General features: G+C 48.2%; 1 protein-coding gene across 1 annotated transcript in view; it reads left to right on the forward strand.

Moving 5' to 3' along the window:
• Positions 1–21,281, forward strand: part of DALRD3 (DALR anticodon binding domain containing 3) — a 177,799-nt gene that overhangs the window by 147,436 nt on the left and 9,082 nt on the right. Inside the window, exons 11-12 of the mRNA XM_085624347.1 lie at positions 13,722–13,835; positions 14,401–14,469. Of these exons, the coding sequence (XP_085480473.1) occupies positions 13,722–13,835; positions 14,401–14,469 (183 nt within the window). The remainder of the gene's footprint in view (positions 1–13,721; positions 13,836–14,400; positions 14,470–21,281) is intronic.

Genomic DNA, 21,281 nt, shown 5'->3' on the forward strand with positions numbered 1-21,281 from the left:
CAGGTCAAACGCTGACGAGAGGTCCATGAACGCCAGGTACATAGAACCCTCTTTAGCCCTTGTATATTTTTCCACTAGTAAATACAAATTAAGCCCTTGGTCTATTGTGCTTCTTTTTGGTCTAAAGCCATACTGGGCATTTGACAATATCCCTTTCTCCGTAAGCCACTCATTCAGTTTTGTTAAAATAACCCGTCCCAATATTTTCACTGATGTATCAATCAGGGAAATAGGTCTGTAACAAGAGGGATCTTGTCTATTACCCTTTTTAAAAACAGGAATAATGATGGATTTTTTCCAGGATTCTGGGATTCTTGCATTAGAGAGAGCATTAAAAACATTACATAAAATTTTTGCCCAAAATTTCGGCTCACTTTTATAGACATCCCCAGGCACCCCATCGGGTCCTGGGGCTTTATTTTTTTTGAGTTAGATCTATCGCCCTTTCAACATCTACTATATCAAAGGTGACAACAGTGTCGCCAATAGAGGGTGCCCCTACATCAATTTCCTGGATCCCATCATTTACAGCCACACTCATTGTTGCTGAATATATCTGGCTAAAATATTTGATCCAGTCTTCATCTGGGATATTTGCCTCCAAGGGGCTATTAGAATCATCACAGAGAAATGGCTGATTTATTATTTTCCAGAATAAGGTGCTATTTTTTAACATTTCTGGTTCAAGGAGTTGAGTCAGCGCATTTTCTTTCAAGACCCTCTTTCTTTCTAAGATGGTTTTTTTATACGCAGCCCTTGCACTGGTTATATCAGCACGAATCGTAGGGGTCGCTTTAAGAGCCTTTAATAAGACTCCATGTGCTTTCGTGCATTCCTTGTCAAACCATCTTTTTCCCATCGCGGGTTTCTGACTTGATTTGTTCTGAAGACCCTGGTTCAATTCCTTACAGATGTTTTCAAAAGCCATTAGGGTATCTGTAGGTTGTGTACTGCTCTCTAAACATATTTTGACTTCTTCTTCTACTTTGGCCAACACATCTCGTAAAAAAATGTCCGGCACAATTTTAGTCCATTTCAGCCGTCGATTCTGGTCTTTAGCCTTCAAATTTACACCCCCTCTATTTTTTGCACTATTAAGTGAAATTAAATCCGTTTGCATTACTGCTAGTACAACGGGATTGTGGTCACTAAAAACTGAGACCTCTGTGTAATAATTTAACACATTATGCAACAAAAAGGATGAAACAAAAATATAATCAATTATAGTAGCTGTATCCTTAGCCTTAAAAGTAGGGGCTCTATATATTCCCTTCCCACACCCGGATTCATATAGGTTCCATCTAGCCAAAAAGATTTCCAAAAGCTCCCCAGACCTGGTATGTTCTAGATGAACCAGTGAGGAAAGAGGGGGGCCTTCATCCTCTTGGCTAATACAGGGGAGGGTACACGGATGTATATTAAAGTCCCCTAATAGTATTAATTCGAAAGAATTTACATTAGCACTATAGACTGACAAGAATTTATCCAAAACTTCCAGGTTTTGGCTAGTACACTCCTTAGCGTGTGTATTATAAAAATTTACAAATAAAATCCTGACCTTTTCAATGGTTAATAATTCAACAACCAAGCAATTTTCAGAGCCCGACATACACTGTGATAGGGTCCCTTTCAAATCCAGTTTGAATAGACTCAGCAAACCCCCCTTAGCCCTCCCTGCCACACTACACGTTGCTGGAACAAAAAAATGGGAATAGCCCTCCAAGGCAAAGTTGTTCGATATATCCCAAGTCTCTTGGAGGGCAATGATGTCAAAAGATTTTAAAGAGGTTATCCAATCATCAATCCCACTTTTGTTTTTTATGCCGGCGATGTTCCATGTGGCAATTTTAAGGGAAGAAACTGTTGGCTGTACCGACTTCACTGGTGTTTCAGACAGTCAGTCGTTTTCCTCCAGAGATGATAAAGCAGAAAAACGATTATGGAGGGATAAAGTATTACCCAGCTGGCTGTTTGGAAACTGCTGAACCTGCATGTCCCCCCTGTTTTGAGTGGAAGATCTATTCATATTAGCCACAGAACCAACTGGCCCCCTCCCAAAACCAGGATACCTCTGCTGTACAGACAAATAGTGTTGAGGATTGTCCAAATGATTATAAAAGAAACCCAGAGGTCTGACACGTACCGAGTTTTCCACGGTTGGCAGAACAGCAGCCCTGAGGAGGACTGTTGCCACATGTTGGGGATATTTGAAGTTTATGATAATACAGTCCCCTCTTGTATTCTTCCTACCGCTGCCAATCCAGCTAACTCGACGGGTGAATAATATGTCTTCTGCAAGGGCACACGGAAAACCACAATTCCTGTTCAACCAAGCCAGCGTTTTGTGTTTTAGGGCAACATATGTTTCTTGCCTTGAGTCAGACAGACAACTATCAATCTCCGGAACATTAGTTAAAACAAGCGTATATGGCACGCATTCCGGAGGGAGGTTTACACATTCACTCCACCTCGGTCTTTTTCTCCCACCTAATTCGGTCCCACCTGCTATATTCTGCTTGTTATTGGTATTTTGGGCATATTGTGTTTGTACTGATGCCTGTGCATTCGCACTACCCAATGATGGCATACACGTAGGTTCGGTAGTCAATAAATTAGTGACTGAAGGCGCCTTTACATTCGCCCCGATGTCATTATCATATACCTTTGGCCCTTCTAAGTGATGTGCCTCTGGACCCCCTGTGCCCCCTATACTAGATCCCATCATCCCCAATAGACGAGGTTGTGGTATTGACCCATTTTGAGACTGGGTGATATAGGAATTTAAAACACCTTCCAAACTAGCGACTTTTTGGGTCACGCTGTCTAGCTTTTCTACCAGTGGGGAAATCAATGCCTGTAGTTTAGACTCCAGTAAGTTTGTCAAGAGAATAATCTGGGAAGGGAGCAGAATGTTTCCCTCGACATTATTTATTAGCTCAGGGGCATCTTCTCCACTAGCAGGGGATGTGCTTGCCTTTTTAGGCTTCCGGGTCATTACTCTTCTAACCGGTGCCTTCCTACATGCACGTACCCTTCTCCGTAATGGAGACTGGGGTGGTGTAGGTCTTAGAGGGGATGTCGCACCTGGACTTAATATAGGATCATGGACAATATCCTGTTCGGCCTCTATTCTCTCCTTATTTATTTCTGTATCAGTATCCATTAACAAACAACGATTAGGCAATGATGTAGACTGAGTACATGCCCTAGTAGGTGAAGATTCTGGGCTAGACCTTGTTAAAGATAGTCTCCTATCTTTGTTAATCTTACTGACAACCTTAACGAGATAATTATCCATTGTCCTTACTTCAGTATGTGGGACTTGTTTACCGGGCCTCACTTTAGACATTAGCAAGCTTTACAATTTCAATCAAGTTAAGGTCACACAGACAATCGCAATATGAATTACAGCCTTGGGCAGGACATAAACAACTGGGAAAACTAAGTCTTACTGTGTGTCCTGAATGTAGAGTACACAAGGCAAATAACAGGGCCCGGCCCGGCCTTACTCGGTCCTCTGAGGGCCACAGAGGGCCCGCCCTTTGCCCGGGCTTAGCCCGGCGCCGCCCGCGCGCGTCCCACGACGCGGAGGAAGTCTCTGACTTTTGAGCGCCTCCGGGCGCAAAAGGAACCGGAACCGGAAGGTGGCCGCAAAGCAACCCGGGAGCTGTAGTCTCCCCCTGTCGCGGGCGCGATGGAACCAAGCGCCGACAGGGGAGACCCACAGCGTCAGCAGCCCAGGAGCAACAAGGCCAGGATACTCTTCGCAGGACCGCAGGTAAGTACACCAAGCTCCAGCAGACTCCCCCGCTCCACTGAGGGAGTCTCTGACTTTTGAGCGCCTCCGGGCGCAAAAGGAACCGGAACCGGAAGGTGGCCGCAAAGCAACCCGGGAGCTGTAGTCTCCCCCTGTCGCGGGCGCGATGGAACCAAGCGCCGACAGGGGAGACCCACAGCGTCAGCAGCCCAGGAGCAACAAGGCCAGGATACTCTTCGCAGGACCGCAGGTAAGTACACCAAGCTCCAGCAGACTCCCCCGCTCCACTGAGGGAGTCTCTGACTTTTGAGCGCCTCCGGGCGCAAAAGGAACCGGAACCGGAAGGTGGCCGCAAAGCAACCCGGGAGCTGTAGTCTCCCCCTGTCGCGGGCGCGATGGAACCAAGCGCCGACAGGGGAGACCCACAGCGTCAGCAGCCCAGGAGCAACAAGGCCAGGATACTCTTCGCAGGACCGCAGGTAAGTACACCAAGCTCCAGCAGACTCCCCCGCTCCACTGAGGGAGTCTCTGACTTTTGAGCGCCTCCGGGCGCAAAAGGAACCGGAACCGGAAGGTGGCCGCAAAGCAACCCGGGAGCTGTAGTCTCCCCCTGTCGCGGGCGCGATGGAACCAAGCGCCGACAGGGGAGACCCACAGCGTCAGCAGCCCAGGAGCAACAAGGCCAGGATACTCTTCGCAGGACCGCAGGTAAGTACACCAAGCTCCAGCAGACTCCCCCCTGATGTCTGATTCCTGATGTCTGATGCTTGTGGATGTCTGATGCCTGATGCCCGATGTTTGATGTCTGATGCCTGATGCTTGTGGATGCGTGTTGCCTGATGTCTGATGCTTGTGGATGTCTCATGCATGATGTCTGGTGCCTGATGCTTGTGGATGTCTGATGCTTGTGGATATCTGATGCCTGATGTTTGTGGATGTCTGATGTCTGATGCCTGATGTCTGATGTTTGTAAATGTCTGATACTTGTGGATGTCTGATGCCTGATGTCTTATGCCTGATGTCTGATGTGTGATGTGTGATGTCTGATTCCTGATGTCTGATGCTTGTGGATGTCTGATGCCTGATGTTTGATGCTTGTGGATGTCTGATGCCTGATGCTTGTGGATGTCTGATGCCTGATTCCTGGTGCCTGATATCTGATGCTTGTGGATGTCTGGTGACTGATGTCTGATGCTTGTGGATGTCTGATGCCTGATGTCTGATGACTGATGCTTGTGGATGTCTTATGCCTGATGTCTGATGCTTGTGGATGTCTGATGCCTGATGCTTGTGAATAAATTAAAGGCATTGTCATTTACAATACCATTTACAATACCAATAGCTCCAAAACTCGCAGTTGTGAGACCTATTGCATTGCCAATGCTTTTTTGTGCTTGCGTTTCAACTTTAACCTTGACTTGCATGTACATGTTGAGCTGCAGGTGAAGCAGTCACGGAAACCGTCTTGGGACTGGGCCCGTGAATTTGGAGCTTGACCTGTGTGAGGACTGTGACCTATTTTAACCCTTGCTGATGTACAGCTTTGTCTCTTGGTGCATTAGGGCACATAGGTCGCATGACTTAGTTGTTGCCGGAGCTCAGGTACCAGAAGCACTTGTGTGGATCTTTGACTGACATCTCCTTCCTGCAGTCTCAGCACAGTTTGAATCCTGTTGTTTTCAGTAGGGACATCATTCCCTAACACACTGAAGAGTTTGTGAAGTCCAACAAAGCTGAAAGCGGAGCATTGGGACCACATCAGAAGGGGCGGCAACAAAGGAACTGACAGTGCGCAGCGAGGGCGCATATATGCAGCTCTGCTCCGTTACTTCATGGGGCTTAATGGAGTCTGTGCAGAGTGCAGAATGACACCTACAGCCATGTTGTAGCATTGATAAGACAAATTCTCTGGTCTCGTCTTGCACCTGTGGGGTACTATAAATATGAGAAATCTGAAGTTGGAAGTGTCCCTCAGAACTGAGATAATTGTGTTTGGTACAAGGGCTTAGACTAATAACACCCCTTTAAGGGGTGCCCTTACCGAAACTCAACCCAAACATGCTGTTGAGGTACAATTTGGGCTTTTGTCTGGGCAATACTTTCTCTGTGGCATGTGCAATAGTGTATATCAGTCCTCCAACAACTGATGTTTCGTACATTAACATGCTTCAATTATTCCTCTTTTTCAGGCTGAGAATTCCCGGTGGTATGGTCAAAGCGTAGTGACCGTCTGCACACTTTTGATATATTGCTGAATGCTTCCTTTTCACCTCATTGTTAGTTCTGTTAGTTGCCCGATGATGTTTGGGGGCTGTGAGCTCTGCATCCTATAGAGTCCACAGTGGATCAGATTTTCTGTTGCATTTTAAGTAAAGGAAATACCTCATAGTCTCTGCACCTGTAAAATTGTATCTATATCTTTCTATATAGATACAATTTCAAAAGTGCAGATGACTGTGAGGTATTTCTTTTACTTAAAATGCAGCAGAAAATATATATATTTTCTGGTGCAACGTATATATATATGTATGTATGTGTGTGTGTGTGTGTGTGTATATGTGTGTGTATTTATGTGTGTGTATATGTGTGTGTGTATATATGTGTGTGTGTGTATATATGTGTGTGTGTGTATATATGTGTGTGTGTGTGTATGTATATATGTGTGTGTGTATATATGTGTGTGTGTGTGTGTATATGTATGTATGTATATATACATATGTATATGTATGTATATATATATATATGTATGTATATATGCATGTATATATGTGTGTGTATATATATGTATGTATATATATATGCATGTATATATATGTGTGTGTATATATATAGTTTAATTTCTGATGAGAAATTCTACACAACCATCTTTTCTACAGGGAAATAAGTTTTCCTCAGTACGTAATCACTGGCTCATCGGTTGATTACTGGCTTGACTCTGTCGATATTTTTTATCTGCTGGTTACAAGAAACTTCAGCGCCCAAAGCATGCAGCAGGATTTTATGAAAGAGACCACATATTCAGTTGCAAGAGTAATCCGACTCAGCACGCCTCTTCTTGTAGGGAAACTCTTTCCTAAATCAAGCCACGCGAACATTTAGATGCAAGGGTTTTCTTGTTCCTCCATCAATGCTGCTTGTTAGTATTACTGGCTGATAATTTGCCACCCTATTCTTGTTCTCGTAGTCTGTCTAGCTAGAACTGTCTGATACCACTTGTTTATCTGTTCTCGATCTGGACCCTGGGGTATCTTTCCTTTCCTACTATCCAAGCCATCGGAGACATCCTTGAACTCAATCTGTGTGTTTTATCAAACTCAAGAAGTATGTAAACCCTTCACACTGCTTTGTCATTGTCTCCACCAGGCAACCAACAACGTTTATTTTCAGAGTGCGTACAGTGCGGTATCGAGCAGCCAAATTATCATGTCTGAGCATCAAAATTGTGAAACCGGTAGTGGAATGAGTTATCTTACAGCCAGAGGGGTCAGGATTCCATTTGAGAGTGTATGCAGCATAGAGAAAGCCTTCTGGTGCAGTGGCGACATCTCAGAACTTGAAGCCAAGCCAGAGCTCTTAGTCCAGCCACCTGTAGCCAGATACAGCAACAAGCTTTCTGATGTTTAGCGCATAAGGGTCCTTCTTTCTATGGTCATCTCCCACAGTGATTATGCAAACTCGCACTACTGCGGCCTTCCAATAGATTTAATGAGAAGACTGCAAGTGGTGCAAAACCAGGCAGCTAGACTGATCTACCATCAGCCGAGATGGTGTCACATCACTCCCCTAATGAGGAAGCTGCACAGGCTACCAGTAACGCAACGCAACGCAGTGCATTTAAGATTGGATGCCTTATCTATAAATCCCTGCACGGTACCTTCCCGGAATTTGTCCCTACCATCACCCAGAGGTATATCCCTGCTTGGAACCTGAGGTCATCCCACCTTAACCTTCTGGTCATCCCGACCTTTAAAAGGAAGAGATTAGGCAGATCTAGATTCACTGTTCTGGCCCCTCGTTTTTGGAACTCATTCCCTTCAAACCTCTGATTATTACTGAGTTACCCTCAATTCAGAAGACTCCTAAAAACTTGGCTGTTCTCCAAAGCTTATGAATGAATCAATAAGCTGCAGGCTATTATCTGTAACCAGCGCCAAGGAACCGTATGGTGTACGTGCGATTTACAAATATTTTTAACATAACATACCATAGGCAGGTGCCTGTGACTCAGAGAAACCACAATTAATAAATTTCTGGATCCACACCTGAGGATGATGCCAGCCACCTGCATATCAGGAAACCTTTGAAAACAGGTGTTGAGACTGGCCTTTGTCTGAGAGCGAGAGTAGGGCCATTCTTCACTTTCACTTAGACTATTCCTTTAACCTTGCTGTAAACCTAGCACTCTGAAATGATCCAAAGTGACTTTGTAGCGCTATACAAAACTCCAGTGGAATACTTGCGTCGTTTTAAGTTTTTGGTAAAAAGTTACAACAACTCCTGTTGCAGCTCTGCAAACAAACTGGAATCCCAAACTTCTCCCAGCTTCAGTATCCCACCACTGCTCCAGCGACAAAACCACGTCCAATATTGACTTTAGAAGCTAACGTTTTATTAATTCTGTTTGCTCAGGCTGATGTAGTTCTGTTACCAAGTAGTTGTGGGACTGGTTTGTGTTGACACAGCAGAGTTTAATGTTCATGTAGCCCAGGCTGTGCCGGAGGCAGGTTGGCAGTGCGTGAACAGCCAGTTCTGATCCTCTTACTCTGGCTGGAGACTGACTCTCCACTGGGCCCTTCATGTGCCTTCAGTGTAGAGGCTTCGGTTAAACTGCAGCAAAGGTAGAAGGGTGAGAACTTAAGTCACATGCTCTAGTTTTAACCTTGCATCAGTGGGAAATGTAAATAACACTGCAGAGAAGCAGGCAGATGTATGATTTTAACAGCATATTTTAAAGTATACTCATAATCTTTGTCTTAATGTGTTTGTTTCACAAAGTAGAGGAGAAATCTAGATTGGACAAGGCCGTAATGTAAGCCCCTGCAGCCCTACACGTGTGGAATCCCCTGTACCCACCTTAACATTCAGGGACCCCCTGTCATCGTAGGGTTTAGGAATATCTGTGAGATATGTGAATATGACAGCCCCCTCACCATATTGTGCAGGGGGCCCCAACATTACATGTTGCACCGCTGGGAGTAGAGTCGGAACGCATGAGCTCATCTCACCGGGAGTAGAGTGGGACGCGTGAGCTCATCTCACCGGGAGTAGAGTCGGACGCGTGAGCTCATCTCACCGGGAGTAGAGTCGGATGGGTGAGCTCATCTCACCGGGAGTAGAGTCAGACAGGTTAGCTCATCTCACCAGGAGTAGAGTCGGATGGGTGAGCTCATCTCACCGGGAGTAGAGTCGGACGCGTGAGCTCATCTCACCGGGAGTAGAGTCGGATGGGTGAGCTCATCTCACCGGGAGTAGAGTCGGACGCGTGAGCTCATCTCACCGGGAGAAGAGTCAGACGGGTTAGCTCATCTCACCAGGAGTAGAGTCGGACTCGTGAGCTCATCTCACCGGGCGTAGAGTCGGACGTGTGAGCTCATCTCGCCGGGAGTAGAGTCGGACGCGTGAGCTCATCTCAGCAGGAGTAGAGTCGGATGGGTGAGCTCATCTCACCGGGAGTAGAGTCGGACGCGTGAGCTCATCTCACCGGGAGTAGAGTCGGACGCGTGAGCTCATCTCACCGGGAGTAGAGTCGGACGGGTGAGCTCATCTCACCGGGAGTAGAGTCGGACGCGTGAGCTCATCTCACCGGGAGTAGAGTCGGATGGGTGAGCTCATCTCACCGGGAGTAGAGTCGGACGCGTGAGCTCATCTCACCGGGAGTAGAGTCGGACGGGTGAGCTCATCTCACCGGGAGTAGAGTCGGACGCGTGAGCTCATCTCACCGGGAGTAGAGTCGGACGCGTGAGCTCATCTCACCGGGAGTAGAGTCGGACGCGTGAGCTCATCTCACCGGGAGTAGAGTCGGACGGGTGAGCTCATCTCACCGGGAGTAGAGTCGGACGCGTGAGCTCATCTCACCGGGAGTAGAGTCGGACGGGTGAGCTCATCTCACCGGGAGTAGAGTCGGACGGGTGAGCTCATCTCACCGGGAGCAGAGTCGGACGCGTGAGCTCATCTCACCGGGAGTAGAGTCGGACGCGTGAGCTCATCTCACCGGGAATAGAGTCGGACGCGTGAGCTCATCTCACCGGGAGTAGAGTCGGACGCGTGAGCTCATCTCACCGGGAGTAGAGTCGGACGCGTGAGCTCATCTCACCGGGAGTAGAGTCGGACGGGTGAGCTCATCTCACCGGGAGTAGAGTCGGACGGGTGAGCTCATCTCACCGGGAGTAGAGTCGGACGCGTGAGCTCATCTCACCGGGAGTAGAGTCAGACGGGTTAGCTCATCTCACCAGGAGTAGAGTCGGACTCGTGAGCTCATCTCACCGGGCGTAGAGTCGGACGTGTGAGCTCATCTCACCGGGAGTAGAGTCGGACGTGTGAGCTCATCTCAGCAGGAGTAGAGTCGGATGGGTGAGCTCATCTCACCGGGAGTAGAGTCGGACGCGTGAGCTCATCTCACCGGGAGTAGAGTCGGACGCGTGAGCTCATCTCACCGGGAGTAGAGTCGGATGGGTGAGCTCATCTCACCGGGAGTAGAGTCGGATGGGTGAGCTCATGTCACCGGGAGTAGAGTCGGATGGGTGAGCTCATCTCACCGGGAGTAGAGTCGGACGCGTGAGCTCATCTCACCGGGAGTAGAGTCAGACGGGTTAGCTCATCTCACCAGGAGTAGAGTCGGACTCGTGAGCTCATCTCACCGGGCGTAGAGTCGGACGTGTGAGCTCATCTCACCGGGAGTAGAGTCGGACGTGTGAGCTCATCTCAGCAGGAGTAGAGTCGGACGGGTGAGCTCATCTCACCGGGAGTAGAGTCGGACGCGTGAGCTCATCTCACCGGGAGTAGAGTCGGACGCGTGAGCTCATCTCACCGGGAGTAGAGTCGGACGGGTGAGCTCATCTCACCGGGAGTAGAGTCGGACGGGTGAGCTCATCTCACCGGGAGTAGAGTCGGGAGTCGGACGCGTGAGCTCATCTCACCGGGAGTAGAGTCGGGAGTCGGACGCGTGAGCTCATCTCACCGGGAGTAGAGTCGGACGGGTGAGCTCATCTCACCGGGAGTAGAGTCGGACGCGTGAGCTCATCTCACCGGGAGTAGAGTCGGACGGGTGAGCTCATCTCACCGGGAGTAGAGTCGGACGGGTGAGCTCATCTCACCGGGAGTAGAGTCGGACGGGTGAGCTCATCTCACCGGGAGTAGAGTCGGACGCGTGAGCTCATCTCACCGGGAGTAGAGTCAGATGGGTGAGCTCATCTCACCGGGAGTAGAGTCGGATGGGTGAGCTCATCTCACCGGGAGTAGAGTCGGACGCGTGAGCTCATCTTACCGGGAGTAGAGTCAGACGGGTTAGCTCATCTCACCAGGAGTAGAGTCGGACTCGTGAGCTCATCTCACCGGGCGTAGAGTCGGACGTGTGAGCTCATCTCACCGGGAGTAGAGTCGGATGGGTGAGCTCATCTCACCGGGCGTAGTCTCGCACGCGTGAGCTCATCTCACCGGGAGTAGTTGGACGCATGAGCTCATCTCAGCAGGAGTAGAGTCGGACTCGTGCGTTCATCTCAGGACATAAAGATGCTGCCATTTGAGTGCTTCTCTGGTCATTACCTGCCGTGCCCCTAAATTATAGTCCCTGAGCCTCGGGGTAGTGTCTGTATCCGGAGAGAGGACATCTTGTGATAGGACTAGCCAGAGGCAAAGAACATCACGCCCATTGACAGCAAGAGGTTCCAACTCGAATAGAGATGAACAGCAAGAGAAGCGTTGTACTGTCGGACCAGAAGAGCTGTGGCGGCCATTATTTACCCACTGTCTACTTCAGGATCACAGCATTCTTATGTTTTAACTTAGAATAAGCATTTATGCAAGCCCTTCCTGGGCCAGGCTCAGAGGGGCTGCTCCCTGCTCACTCCAGCCAGCAAGCCGGCATGGACTCCTGTTCTAACAAGCTGCCAAACGTGTGTCAAGTTGATCAAACATGGAGGTTCTGTGTGGAGTCCAGTCTTTAACTCTTCTACAATCAGCCCTACAAGCACAACCCTCCTCCAGATCTTTAGGAAGCACCCAGAACGGGTCCTAGTTAGACAGGTCTTCAACATCCAGTAAGCCACACCATGCTCAGCCATTGGAGATGGCCATCTCGGGGTCCGGGCAACTATCTCACGGAATTTGAGCAGTCGTAATCCCCATCTCTAAATGTCTCAGGTCCACTTAGTACCAGCTTCGCTTAACTGCATCTGTTGTCTAGGCTAGCGGGAAGCGGAACACCTTCCTGCTGCCTCTGCCATTGAATCTTGGATGGAAGACCCTTTACCTGTGCCTTGGTGTAGCCCTATTGGAGACTAGCGTCCTCTTCTTTCCAAACTCTTCCATTTCTTCCCTTCCATCTGTGATATTTTCGGCTATGAGGATTCTTTGTTCTTGCCTGGCCTTTCCCTACAGTTTGTTTTATATTCCTGTTCCTCCTACTTTTAATCCAGTCTCTTTTGTGATGCTTACATTTTATCCCCAGGTTTCATGCTGTACTTCCCTTTTCATTTCTGAAGCTCCTTGTTAAGATGTGTGGTGCTTACTGGTCCTCCGTATGTTGTTTTTCACTTTCAATAACCTCTTTCCACTCCCTGCATCTTTCCTTATTTGTTTCTTTCATCTTACCTTCTTGCACATCCATGCTTCTGCAGCAGCTCACTTGCCTGTCAGTTATGATAGTTTTTAGTATATTCCAGTGTGTTCATTCCCTTTTGGCCATCTCCTCTCATTGTCTCTGCCTTCTGGTGGTTTTATTCTGCTTCTTGTTGTCTCCCGTTACTCCTCGCCCACCTTGTGCTCCTCCAGATTCCGCTTTTATGTTGAGGAGCTATGCACAGATGCGTTGCGGTGGCATTACGCAATCCTTCATTTCTAATGTGCTTAGAAAGTAACCTCAACCTTCAAACCAGCCAGGCTGATGAGGGGTAAAACCCTGAAACAGGTCTCAGGATACTTGTTTCCGGTCCATTGAGGACTGTTCCCATGAGGAGCAGGGTCAAGACTGATTTGCATATGGGTGGGTCCAAACTGGGGTGGCATGGTTAACAAAAAAAATGGATTAAACCCAGATCTGTGACTAGGGGTGAATGTTGATTTGTTCAGCATTCCATCCATCATTTGTTCTTTTTGCTTTTGTCAACCTAAGTGGGAATGATATGCCCAGACGTGGCTCACTGCGCCACTGGATTCAAGATAGCCAGGCTGATGAGGGGTGAAACCCTGAAACTGGTCCCAGGATGCTTATTTCCGGTCCAGTGAGGACCTGGCTTGGCAGTTCGGACTGGACTGTTCCTATGAGGAGCAGGGTCAAGACTGATTTGCATATGCCTGGGTCCAAACTGGGGTGGCTTAGTGAGCAAAAGAACAAGGATTTAACCCAGATCTCATGACTGGGGATGAATGTTTGATTTGCTCAGCATTCCGTCCATTTGTTGCTGTAGCACTAGAAAGAAACCAAGGCATTCACTGCACTTTAGGGCCTTCCCAAAGTTTGAGAGGTTTTTTTTTTTGTAAATCATAGTTTCTGTACCTTTTTATTTCCTTGTAATATGTTTTTCTACTTGAAAGCGATGGAAAGCTCGGCCCAGTGTTGTGCCACTTAACACAGGCTTGTTGCAGGTTGTGCTGTGATGGCCAATGTGTACAATCAAGAGGGAAAATTGGGGCAAATAAATGACTGTGATGAAGGAAAGATTGTCGTTTTCGTGGACGAGTTCAGGAGTCTTCTTTAAATAACCAGAATGTTTGCTTCCTGCCTAATATCTTGAATTTTCTTGGACAGGGTGAGTGGCTGCTGTTGTTCAACTATATCCTTCCATTCCCAGAACTGCTCGGCCAGTCTGCACAGCTGCAGTTTTCTTCAAAAGGAATCCGACTCACAGCGCACACAGAAGCGGTGAGAACACTCCTTTGCAATATGTAGCCTCCCCACCCTCATCATTCCAGGAGATCGTCATTAAATGGAATCATGGTTTTTGCACAGTCAAAGTGCGACCTTTTGGCTGCTCTCTGATGCTTTATATCAGGTCATGCATTCTTTAGATAATTCTTTATTTGACAATCCGGTATGATGTCTTACAAAGAGAATTTTCTTTATGTGCCACAAGGTTGATGTGATTTACTGGCTAAGCTGGTGGCTTTCTGTTTCAAGATTTTCCTTACTCATATTTTAATCCTGACCACAGCACATTCTGTCTCTGTCTCAGTTTTCGAGCTTGCCAACATTTGGGGAGCTTGGAAAATCCCTCAAAATGTAAGCATTGACATAAAGAAGTGTATTTGTCTGATCGCTATCCTTGTCAAAGGTGATTTCCTTCACGATAAATTGGGTTCCTTCTAGCGGGGCCACATGCTTTATCTTACTGTCCATCTACGATTCAGACACCTCCCTAAAACCATGTCCGTAGATCCATATTCTGAGCCTGTTTGTATCTGGATTAATGTCCCTCTTTTATTTTAAGGTCTGCAAGTTCCTGGTGAACCTTAGCATGGATTTCAGCTCCTACTATAATCGGGTCCACATTCTCGGGGTAAGTTGTGTTCAGTCAGGTGCCACCGCTTAGATTTCCTTATCCCATATCCAAGACAAAGAGCAATCATGCATCTCTCACCCGTTTACAAAAACAGCACCATACACAAATCACCCACCCCACACACACCATCACCAACCTACATCCAGCTTTACTCCCACCCCAGTACCTCACATCCACACACCAAACTGAGCCCCGTGGGTCTCCCCATACACATGGACACCATCATGCCTCCTAACCACACACCCTTGGCCCTCCTTTTATTTCACCCTTGTTCTCAAGATTTAAATGTAATGACATAATGAAGGCACTGAGTCTTAGCGCAAGGCTTTTCTTTGCTTAATTGGGAAGGCCCATTGGTTAACAAAATTGCCCTGCCAAAGTTGATGCTGTTCATGCTGCTACTGTGGATTGTTCTCATGCTTGTTTTATTTTCCTTAAAATAGAAAAATGTAAAAGGTTTACGGAGCAATGCTGTGTGCGTTTTGTATTAAAATGCATAGCTTGCTTTACATAGGCATTGTCATTATTTAGGTGGAGAGACTTGCTTACCTTTGCTAAAACATGTCCCGGCGAGCTGTACTTGGGTGGAGATATAAACACCATTGTCAAATGAATGAAGATGCGCATGATGGAGAACTGATGCTACAGGAAAGTAACTTTTTCTTCTTGCGGGGTGACTTCCATCAGAGTGACCCCCAAAGGCACCGCCATGACCTGTATTAGATGTTACTCCTCCTTCAGCAGTACTCTGAAATTCAGGCTTCTCTTCTGGCAGCACCCCTCTGATGCCCATGTCCCCTTGCTGTGCAGGGAATTCAGTGCAAAGAAGAGATGGATATTGAACCTCTTGATCTCACAGGCTCCTGGTGGTGCATCCTCTTCTCCAGACTGACCTCGGGCCATACTAGCTAATAAAGGTCAAGGTCTGCCATCATAATTTGTCCAGAGGTTCCCACAAGGCCTGATACTGCCTTGGTTACATGGTGCTGCTGGTACATTAGAACACTGGACTTCTGGCTAAGGTGATGCAGTGGCCTATGTTTGCTCCTAGTGAAAGGGTTACTAATGTGACTTCACCTGTGGTTTCCCCAGGGATTCCACCAGGGGCTTCAAAACATGCAAGCCCCAGATATTGGGGTCAGATGGTCAGAAAAACTGTGCAGGCAATACTAGCACTTTTCCGTGCTGGTTCATAGTTGCCATTGTTCCCAAAAATAGGAAATGCTAATTTAGCAGTGCCCTAACCCCTATGCTGCTGGCCGTGTACACATGGGCCTTTCCGACACAGCAAATTACAGTAAAAACAGCAGAGAACCGACTCAGAAATCGTTCCAAGGCACAATGTCAGAGGTCGGTTTGAGCTCTTTTGGGAACAAGACAGATTAGGCCCTTGGACATTGGTGACGGCCACTCCATTTTGGTATAGATTACAAATGTGAGTCAGCTTCTAGGAAGCATGAAAAAGTTTGCGAATGCCAGAAAAATCCTGATTCGCATCATGTATGTCCATGAGGATGCCAGACCATTGTTACTGCCTAGAAGGCATTTGCAGCCACCGTTGTCTCTCTTCTATCTCAGATGGATGTTCCTGATCCTGTGCGGCCCATGGCTGTCGCTGATGCCATCCTATAGCCTTTATGCCTGTATAAAATATCCGCCGGCATTAGTGACTCGAGATGCATTAGAATGACTCGAGATGCATTAGAATGACTCGAGATGCATTATAGTGACTCGAGATGCATTCAAGTGACTCAAGATGCATTAGAGTTACTCGAGATGCATTAGAGTGACTCGGGATGCATTAGAATGACTCGAGATGCATTAGAATGACTAGAGATGCATTATAGTGACTCGATATGCATTCAAGTGACTCGGGATGCATTAGAGTGACTCGGGATGCATTAGAGTGACTCGGGATGCATTAGAATGACTCGAGATGCATTAGAATGACTAGAGATGCATTATAGTGACTCGATATGCATTCAAGTGACTCAAGATGCATTAGAGTGACTCGGGATGCATTAGAGTGACTCGGGATGCATTAGAGTGACTCGGGATGCATTAGAGTGACTCGGGATGCATTAGAGTGACTCGGGATGCATTAGAGTGACTCGGGATGCATTAGAGTGACTCGAGATGCATTAGAGTTACTTGAGATGCATTAGAGTTACTTGAGATGCATTAGAGTTACTCGAGATGCATTAGAGTGACTCGAGATGCATTAGTGTGACTCGAGATGCATTAGTGACTCGAGATGCATTAGTGACTCGAGATTAATTAGAATCACTCAAGATGCATTTGAATGACTGACTCGAGATGCATTAGAGTGACTCGAGACGCATTAGAGTGACTCGAGACGCATTAGTGACTTGAGAAACTTTTCAAGTTGACTCAAGATGCATTCGAGTGACTCGAGATGCATTCGAGTGGCTCGAGATGCATTAGGCATTAGTGACTCGAGATGCGTTAGTGACTCGAGATGCGTTAGTGACTCGAGATGCGTTAGTGACTCGAGATGCGTTAGTGACTCGAGATGCGTTAGTGACTCGAGATGCGTTAGTGACTCGAGATGCGTTAGTGACTCGAGATGCATTAGAATCACTCAAGATGCATTGGAGTGACTAGATGCATTAGTGACTCTGGATGCATTAGTGACTCTGGATGCATTAGTGACTCTGGATGCATTAGTGACTCTAGATGCATTAGTGTGACTAGATGCATTAGTGTGACTAGATGCATTAGTGTGACTCTAGATGCATTAGAGGGACTCGAGATGCATTAGAGGGACTCGAGATGCATTCGAGGGACTCGAGATTCATTCGAGGGACTCGAGATTCATTCGAGGGACTTGAGAAACTTTTCAAGTTGAGGATCCAGTTGGCAGATCAGTTTCTTGATTGGAGCCGCAGAAGCTTCACCTGTAAGCTGTGTCACAGCTTCATAACGGCAGGAGCGCCCGAGATGCATTCGCTAGGGGGCTGTGCGAATGTTTGGGGACAGACTTTTTCGCAATTGCTACTTATTTTTTTCCATGCTTCCTCTGACATTGTGACTGATGCCAAGCCTTTCACGGGCTGCACGTGCCAGACAAGAGCATCTGACCCACACCATAGGTGTATGTGTTCAGATCTATGACACAATTCTGGTGCTTGGAAGTCTTGTTCAAGCAATAGAGAAATTAAGAACAAAGCACTTAGGCTTTTCATAGGTGGAAGAGCTGCTTAGAGTCGCTACTCTCGATAGGTTGAACATAGTTATTCTCATGATGCACTAGGAAACCCAGACCTAACTAGAGGCTTCAGGAAAGCTTCCTATCTCCTGCCTAATAGACTGAACTTAAAAAGGGACTGAAAAGCTATTGAAAAGCTCTTATGCAAGGTACGGCAATCCTGCTTACTTAGATTAGTCATGAGGGCTCATAAATCCATGCTGCACATCCTTTAAATTGTAAAATCTTTACCAACCATCAATTATTTATTAAACTCAAGCCTATAACCTATAATGAATTGAAACAAACATGCCCATTATTTGATTGTTAAAGTAAGAGGAAGTTACGGGGGCATTAAGTTTACTATGTTACTTGAAAATTTGTCTCTTTACACCTTTATAAACATCTAGTCTGGTCCATCTTAGGGAAAATGTAAGCCTCTCTTTGCAAGAGGAGGTTTGTGTCTCCGTTCTCCGATCTAAGCTCAGCGCATCTAAGACACTTCCCTGGTGACGCTTCTACCATTACTGACTCCCAGATTGTCAACAGGGCCAAGACTGACATCGGGGAAAGTTCATGACCCCTGCAAGGTCCTTGTGTGTCTTGAGTCGTGGTCGCAGCAACCATCGCTCTGTTATACTCCTACCTGTGTCCTCCTGTCTTAGGAAGAAGCTGAAGATGTCCGCTTATCAGTACCGTTTGCAGGATTTATAGCGATCACTATGAATAAAAAGTGCTAAAAGTATTTATTTTTTTATCTTCTTTTCATCTTTCGACATACACCGTTGTTCTCCTTACTTGGGGTTAGCTATTTCTCTATACCTTTTCTTCAGAAACGGCCTGAAGATCTTTTTTTGTCCAGATAACTTTGTTTTTGGTTAGGTTCTCCTCAGAAGATACAGTAGCCGACTGCTTTGTAGGCGTTTTTATTCTTATGGTTTTGATTTTTAGTATGGGTCGCTGTTATTGTGAGTGTGCAGAGATAAACCTCACCCTATATGAATGCTTTTTATCAATCAATTAATCATCAATACATTTGTAGAGCGCGCTACTCACCCGTGAGGGTCTCAAGGCGCTGAAGGGAGGGGGGGGGGGGGGGGGGAGGGGTTGCCGTTATTGCTCGAATAACCAGGTCTTGAGGTGTTTCCTGAAGGTGAGGTGGTCCTGGGTCAGTCGTAGGTGTGCGGGGAGGGAGTTCCAAGTCTTGGCCACCAGGTAGGAGAACGATCTTCCTCCTGTGTTTCTGCGAATCCGTGGGACGGTGGCGAGGGCGAGGCTGGTGAAGCGGAGCTTGCGTGTGGGGTGTAGAACGAGAGGCGGTTGTTGAGGTATTCGGGGCCCATGTTGTGGAGCACTTTGTGTGCGTGGGTGAGCAGCCTGAATGTGATCCTCTTGCTGACGGGGAGCCAGTGCAGGTTTCTCAGGTGTGTGGATATGTGGCTGTGGCGAGGGATGTCGAGGATGAGTCGAGGCGTTCTGTATGCGCTGAAGACGTTTCTGAAGTTTGGCCGTGGTTCCTGCGTAGAGGGCGTTCCCGTAGTCCAGTCGGCTGGTGACGAGGGCCTAGGTGACCGTCTTTCTGGTTTCGGTGGGGATCCACCAGAAGATCTTTCGGAGCATGCGCAGGGTGTTGAAACATGAGGACGAGACTGCGTTGACTTGCTTGGTCATCGTGAGGGAGGAGTCCAGGATGAATCCCAGGTTGCGTGCGTGGTCCGTGGGTGTCGGAGCGGTGCCCAGCGCCGTGGGCCACCAGGAGTCGTCCCAGGCGGATGGGGATTGTCCGAGGATGAGGACCTCCGTCTTGTCCGAGTTGAGCTTCAGACGGCTGTGCTTCATCCATTCTGCGACATCTTTCATTCCGTCCTGGAGGTTGGTTTTGGCGGTGGATGGGTCTTTGGTGAGGGAGAGTATCAGTTGGGTGTCGTCGACGTAGGAGATGAATTTGATGTTGTGTTTGCGTGCGATGGTGGCGAGGGGGCTCATGTAGATATTGAAGAGGGTTGGGCTGAGTAAGGAGCCTTGGGGTACGCCGCAGATGATCTTGGTGGCCGCGGAGCGGAAGGGAGGGAGGCGGACTCTCTGGGTTCTGTCGGAGAGGAATGATGTGATCCAGTCCAGGGCCTTTCCTTGGATCCCAGTGTTGTAGAGGCGGGTTATTAGGGTGCGGTGGCAGACGGTATCAAAGGCTGCCGAGAAGTCCAGGAGGATGAGAGCGGCTGTCTCTCCGTTGTCCTGATGTCATCGGTGGCTGCGATGAGGGCGGTCTCGGTGCTGTGGTTGGCTCGAAATCCGGACTGGGATGGGGGCGGAAGTTCTTGAGGTCTTTGGGGTCTGCTGACGGTTTCTTCAGAAGGGCGTTGATTTCTGCGTGTTTCCAGCTTTGAGGGAAGGTGGCTGACGTGAAGGAGCTGTTTATGATGTTCCGGAGGTGGGGTGCGATGATGGTGTTGGCTTTGTTGAAGATATGATGGGGGCAAGGGTCGGAGGTGGAGCCAGAGTGGATCGTGTTCATGATGTGGGTTGTGTCTTCGGTGCTGATGGGGGTCCATGCGTTGGTTTGGTGGCTGGAGGCGGAGTCTGGGGTCCGAAACTGTCGTGAATATCTGCGTTCTTGCGGTGGAAAAATGTGGCGAGGGAGTTGCAGAGGTCTTGTGACGGTGTGATGTCGTTGTTGTTGGCGCTGGGGTTGGAGAGCTCTTTGTCGATGCTGAACAGTTCCTTGCTTTTGTGGGTGTTGTTGTCCAGCCGCTCCTTGAACGATGTCCTTTTGGTGGTGCGGATCATCTGGTGGTATTCGCGGGTGGCGCTCTTGAGGGCTGTCATGTTTTCTGATGTATGTTTGTGGCGCCAAGCTTTTTCGAGGGTTCTGCATGATTTCTTTGCGGCTTTGAGGGCGTCTGTGAACCATGGGGTTTTTCTGTTGCCAGTCTTGCCTGGGGGTTTCTTCAGTGGAGCGAGGTCGTCGGCGCAGTTGGTGATCCTCTGTGCGAGATTGTGAGCTGCGTCGTTGGTGTCAGGGGTGTCGATAGGAGGGTTCTGGCTTAGCGATGTGGTCAGCTGGTCTGTGGTGACTTTGCTCCAGCATCTGCGGGGGATCTGTAGCGTGCGGTGGTGGGATGTAGTCTTCTTGAAGGTGAAGTGGATGCAGCTGTGGTCGGTCTAGTGTAGTCCGGTGGAGTGGCTGAAGGAGACGTGGTTGCTGGCGGAGAAGATGAGGTCGAGCGTGTGGCCAGCGAGGTGGGTGGGCGTGTCCACCAGTTGCTTGAGTCCGAGGTTCGCGAGGTTGTCGAGCAGGGTGGTGGTGTTGTTGTCGTTGTTATCCTCCAGGTGGAAGTTCAGGTCCCCTAGGAGGATGTACTCTGGTGAGGCTAGGGCGTGCGGGGTGATGAAGTCGGCGATGGTTTCACTGAATTGTGTCCGTGGGCCCAGGGGTCTGTAGATGAGTGTTCCTCTGAGGGTGGTCTGGTGGTCGGTGTGGATCTGGAAGTGTAGGTGTTTGGCGGCGGTGAGAGTGTCTTCGGCGTTGGTCGTGACGCTGATGGTGTTCCTGTGGATGATGGCGATTCCTCCTCCAGTTTTGTTGATGCGGTCCTTCCGG

This window comes from Triturus cristatus, chromosome 9 (assembly GCF_964204655.1).
Source record: "Triturus cristatus chromosome 9, aTriCri1.1, whole genome shotgun sequence".
Classification (NCBI taxonomy): Eukaryota; Metazoa; Chordata; class Amphibia; order Caudata; family Salamandridae; genus Triturus; species Triturus cristatus.